This window comes from Diorhabda sublineata, chromosome 8 (genome assembly GCF_026230105.1).
Source record: "Diorhabda sublineata isolate icDioSubl1.1 chromosome 8, icDioSubl1.1, whole genome shotgun sequence".
Lineage (NCBI taxonomy): Eukaryota > Metazoa > Arthropoda > Insecta > Coleoptera > Chrysomelidae > Diorhabda > Diorhabda sublineata.
The window spans coordinates 16,461,241-16,467,240 of record NC_079481.1 but is presented as its reverse complement, the minus strand read 5'-3'; the positions used below and the strand labels follow the sequence as shown (position 1 = coordinate 16,467,240).

Below are 6,000 nucleotides of genomic sequence, written 5' to 3'. Positions count from 1 at the left end.
TAATATCAAAATATAGACCTTGAAGAAATATATTATTTTTAATAACAATAATATTTGATATCTCTGAAAAGAAATCATATACCGAACTTTGTCGTTAAATTGGTACACCCTACCCTGTACATCTCTTTTTTTATTGTAAAAAACAAGTTATTCGATAGTAAATTTATGTAAATTCAACAAACAACGGATCCGAAATAAATACAACAAATATTGTTCGTATTCAATATTGAACGTTTGTTCAGTCGATCAAAAGAAGGCGATATATGTGAATACTAAAAAGTGAGGATACAATGTTTTATGTGAAAAAAAATAAACACCTATTTAATATTTTGTGGGCACATTAAAAAATACTTCATAATTTATTTTTACAAGTCGATTATAATTAAGTTTAAATAGCAAGAATTTACATTTTCATAATTGAATGAAGAAAAAAAGCAGCATAAATAAATAAAAATGCATATTCTTTTCTATTTACAATTCTTAAATAGTATACACGTAAAAAAGTTGATCCAAACGACTCATGTTACTTAGGGAAAATTCCTAAATGCCGGCCCTGTCGCTTTAATTCACATCAGATGTAAACCATCTCTCTAATTCTCAATATTCTTTACCTGTCCGACAGATGTCTCCACTGCGCTCGAATATTTAATCAAGTTGTTGTTCATACCTTAGAAACTGTTTAGCGCATGCGTTAAAAGTTTTAACAGAAAACATGCACTTCACAAAGTTGCATTCGCGGCTGGATTACGAGCACAGTTATTCGGGCGTGTACGCGGACGCTCTTTGGCCATGATTTTAAACACGAAAAAATCTTATAAAAGTATAATTAATGTATTTATTCGTCCCTGAGAAATGTGAATCTTCTAAATTATGTGAAAATGAAGAACATGTTGTGAGTTCAATTGGTTTTAGTGTAAAATCCGGCATTCCAAGTATCCACAGGTGTCATTGTCATTTGAAAACTTTTTCAAGAGTTTTAAAGTATCGTGGTTATAATAAATAACGAGTTAAGTGGTTTATACTTGGGTTTTATATCATGAATTGTGAGTTTAAAGTATTGTGAACAGTTTTTAAGTGAAGTTTTGAACATGGTAAAGGGTTTCCAAAGAATGTATAACATGGGAGTCCAGGAACGGAAGTCCCACATTAGATTTTTTTACTGGTGTTTCGTCGTTTTTATACTGCCGTTAACAATAGCAGGTAAATTGAGAATCTATTATTATAAGATGTTGATGTATTTAAATATGTCTTTGATTCTAAATATGATATGTAGTGAAATACGTGATCGAAATAATTGCTTTGAGTAAAATTGCATAACTTCTTACACTCTTATACATTCCAATCTACTTAGAATACGTTTTGAACAGAAAGGACAGTGAATGTTTACTGATTGGATACTTTTTACATGTATAATAAAAAACGTAAACATTATTTTAGTACGGGGGTGGAGTGTAGAATTTAATAAGTAAATATGAACTAAAATGAAACTTATTTAGAAACATTTTTTTGATTTCTGATTTATTGGAACTACGAAAAGAAAAATCAACAAAAGTAATTTGCTGACTTCATTAGATATTACTTTTTTATTAATACTTTTGTCATTGTTTTTCATATTTTATTTTTGTATTAAAAACATTCCTTTTAACTATTAGTTCTCACGAACTACTTGTTTGAAGGTCGTGTGAACATTATCGCGCCACATATTTTGAGTAGTTTTTCAAAAATTGATTTAGTCGATGATTCACTGGAAAATTTCAGATTTAGCTCATTTCTCAGTGAAAAATGCAGTAATATGAAACTCTTTTTGAAATCCTCTCGACACTTCTAAACAAAGATTTATTGTTCCTTTTATTATTGCAAAAGTTTCTTAGCGGCGTAGATTCAGTATTTAACGCAGAGATTATTAATTTTATTCATAAAAATGAATTTCAAAATTTTAAAAAAGTGGGGAAAGATTTCTATATTTTAAAAACGTTACGTATACAGTTTTTTTCAAAATGAATGAGTTAATTTCTATTTAGCTTATAAAGTAATAAAGAATTCGCAATCCATGGGGATATCACTTATTTTAGTGGTCAGTTTGGATATTTTTTAAGTTATACCTCCAGTATTTCCGTATGAAATAGCATTTGTACAAATATAATGAATATTATATCGAGTTTACACTAATAAATTCACCTAATTAACCTGCATATAACTTGTAAACAGCAGGTAAAAAAGTGAAATTTTTTATAAAATTTTCTATTTTTCCGCAAGGTATGTGAAGAACATTGTGTCATAATAGTCGGGTTGGAAGGGTAGGGTTGGAATTTTGACGTTTAAACATTGCTACGTACATAGATGATAGTCTTTATGTAAAAAGTACAAGTAAAGTTCTTTCAATATAAATTGCAGATTATAAAAACCCTTGCCGACAATTTGGTTTGATCTACCATAGGCGTAGATACACCATTTTATGAATTTACTATTTTTATAAATACTTTTAAAAATATTTATATCATATGCAAAAAAGTATTCGTTAAAAGGCAATCGCACCTCGCTAACTTACTACAACTGAATATTAAATTATAAAACATAAACAGACGAGTACAATGTACCTGCCTGTGAGGGCCTATGGTTTAAACAGGGTACCAGACGTGAACTGAGCCCTTTTTGAACCCCTTTCGTCTATTATAACTTCGGTAGTCTTTTATCTGACGAAAATAATCGTGTCGCCCTCTAACGATCCTTGACGATTCGGTTATTGCCATCCGTTTATTCAGTTTTTGTGTTTAAAACTACATGTTGACAAAACTTGATGCAATGTTTCTAAACTGGTATAATTGTATTCTGGATAATTTGTTACGTTTTACTGTATTACTTCTAATGTCACAACATATAAACTATAAATTGTCCCACGTATAAAATCTTGAGTACCTTTGACAACTGATTTCAGTTTTTCTTCATATGTTTTTCGGTTCTGTGAATGATCAATTCGTGACTACACAATAAATGGTAAATTCATTTACTTTAGTTAATTCGGCAATTCTTATTATATTATAATAACTTGCTGTGTTTGTATATTTAAATCTTTATTATTAAATTCATACTTGTCTTTATTCTCACTACACTATTTTTATTTATTTAAAAAAATTTATGAATTAAAGTAATCTCACCAAGCGACGCCACTGCTTATCGCAGGCTACCTGGCAGGAATATGTCGAAGACATTGTGTACATACGCGTTCCGACAGCTTCGGCCAATAGAAATGCATTTTTGTTTACGATTCGATGTTTTCATTCTTTGTCTTCTCCCATTGATATTGGAAGCTAATTTTTACAAAATCAAATCAGAGTTGAAATCAGAAGATAAACTGTCGCAATCAATATTTACATTTTCTCTTTTTCTTTAATCGTATGGATAACTGTGTTTTCAGGCTATACTTTATTTACAGCCTCTAAAAAGAACTGTTTAACTCATTTTGACATATTTATTTTTTTTAAACTTCTTCCTTTATTTGTGCCCATACTAGTTCAATTGGTTTTAGTTCGCAATGATATGGTGGAAATCTAACCACCGTTAATCCTGGATTTTCTGTAATTTGATATTTTTTGAATTTCTCTTTATGAAGTGAACACAAAAAAAATTGAAGGAAAAAATTCTTTTTTAAAACCTTTGTAACCTTTAACTATAATTGAGCTTCTTCGAAACAACAAAATAATTTCATATCGAACAAAATTAATTCGCGTGAAGTTATCCACGGATTTCTACCACGAATCTTTTTTTACAAAATTGTAATGTTAGCATTTTTTGTAACGCCAAAAAAGTCATACGTTCGTTTTGATAGCTAAGCTCCAAAAATTTTTCAAATTTTCTTAGTTTATTGTGAAAAATACTTAACAAGTAATCTCTTAGCAAAAAATTGTGATGTTTGTTCGTCTTGAAATTTGAAATCAAAGCTCCAAAATCTTCAATCACAATCACAATTTTTTATTAATAGATTACATTGACAATAGTTGAGGGAAATTTGGAAAAATTTTACGGCTTCGATTTCAAAACGAATGATGTGCGTCAGCGCTCAGTTGTGAAATATGCCTTCTTCTTCTTCCTACTCCACTTTAGGCAGATTGTCTGTTCATTCTTCTCAGTATGCCTATTGCCTTAATTGATGGTAAGATTATCACTACATCTTTTTCGTGACCTTCCCATACTTCTTCTCCTCAGTGGTGAGTTGTCTCCTGCTATCCTTTTCCTCGCTCATTCTACTTATGTGTTCATTCCATTCGCGCTTTCTGCTCATTACTACCATTCGTTAATATTTTCCACTCTGCATTTTTGCCTTATGTCGTCGCTACGTTCCCCGTCTAGGAGCATTTTTCCAGTAATTTTTCGTAGGACTTTCATTTCGCTTGTTTCCAGGAGCCTTTTTGTTTCTGCTTTATCAGGCCGACTTTCTGCTGTGTACGTCCTTGGGTCTGATTACAGGTTTGTAGGTTCTGGCCTCAATACTTATGTATTTGTTTTTCCATATAGTGTCGTTCAGACATCCGGCTGCTCTTACTGCTTTTATTAAATGCTTCCTTCCGCTGTCTCAATATCACTATATCCGGATAGTTCTATAGTGTCATGTATTTAAAGCTTTTGATCTGCTGTATTTGTGATTGGTCTAATTTTATCTTATATTTCTTCTCCTTTCGGCTTATTATCATCATCTTAGTGTTGTATTCATTTATTTTCTTCCTTCCTTCAATCTTACTTGGGATTGATCAGAACGCCTAGAATGTAATGATAAAATCAAGGACGCTATCAAAATTTTTCTTATTGAAAATGTCTATTTTGATCGAACTAGAACTATCTAAAGCATTTCTCAAAGTTCCATGCCAAACGACAAACCTTCATCGTCGCTGGTTCCTGGACTATTATTTCTATTCTGCTTTGGTCAAAATGTCTTGTAAGCTGACCACAATATTCACCCATTGAAATAAATTAAACGATGTTATATTAATGTAAACAACCATTTAGACTACATGTGTGAATAAAATATGATAGGTAATCATAAACAAACACACGGATTTGTAACAAACGAAGTAAATATTGGATAATATGGATTGATAAGTATCATTCCTGATAATAATATACACAAATGAATCGAAACATATAGAAAGAGCCTTTCCTAGTATGTTCCTTAAGTGGCATCTATTGATCCTATTTGGTGCGTATCAAAAATTTTTTGAATGTCTCACAAGTTTCGCAAAATGTATTTATACCCATGACGTCTCGCAATATGTTGGCCTCACTGAAATGTTCAAACTACCTACAAAATTTTTGAATTTCAAATAAATTTTTTCTCTATAAATATTGATCAAAGAATAAAAAAAACGTCTTGTGTCATTGCCTGATTTTTGTATATGTATATATATTTGTACTTAAGAAAAAACTTCATCTGGATTAAGACAATAGAAACAAAAAATTTTTCAATTCTGGCCTAGATTAGATAAAAATATTATATTTAATGAACGCATTATATGACGTCACGCAATATGGCGGCATTACTGAAATGTTTAAACTACCTACAAATTTTTTGAATTTCAAATAATTTTTTTATTTATAAATATTGATCAAAAAACTTAAAAAAATATATTGAAAGTAGTATATAAACTATTCAAAACTATTTTTTTTTTCAAACTATACTTAAGTACTACTCTATTGAAAGTTCAGTGGATAATGCAATAGTAACTGTATCTTTTTTTATTAGTATTATTTGTTATGAAAAATGTTTCTTCACGTTGAAATGAAGACTATAGAAAAAATTTTAAAACGTCTTCTGGTCATTGCCTGATTTTTGGATATGGTACTTAAGAAAAGACCTCATCTGAATTAATTAAGGCAATAGAAATATAAAATCTTTCAATTCTGGTCTATATTAGATAAAAATATTATATTTAATGAACGTATTATATGACGTCACACAATATGGCGGCCTTACTGAAATGTACCCTACAAAATTTTTGAATTTCAAAT

General features: G+C 30.1%; 1 protein-coding gene across 2 annotated transcripts in view; it reads left to right on the top strand.

The window, feature by feature from the left end:
• Nucleotides 1-702: 702 nt before the first annotated feature.
• LOC130448166 (protein sidekick) overlaps nt 703-6,000 on the top strand; it is a 582,707-nt gene continuing 577,409 nt past the window's right edge. For both annotated transcript variants that reach the window (XM_056785411.1, XM_056785410.1), the window contains exon 1: nt 703-1,200. In XM_056785411.1, coding sequence (XP_056641389.1) covers nt 1,089-1,200 — 112 coding nt within the window. In that variant the 5' untranslated portion in view covers nt 703-1,088. The remainder of the gene's footprint in view (nt 1,201-6,000) is intronic.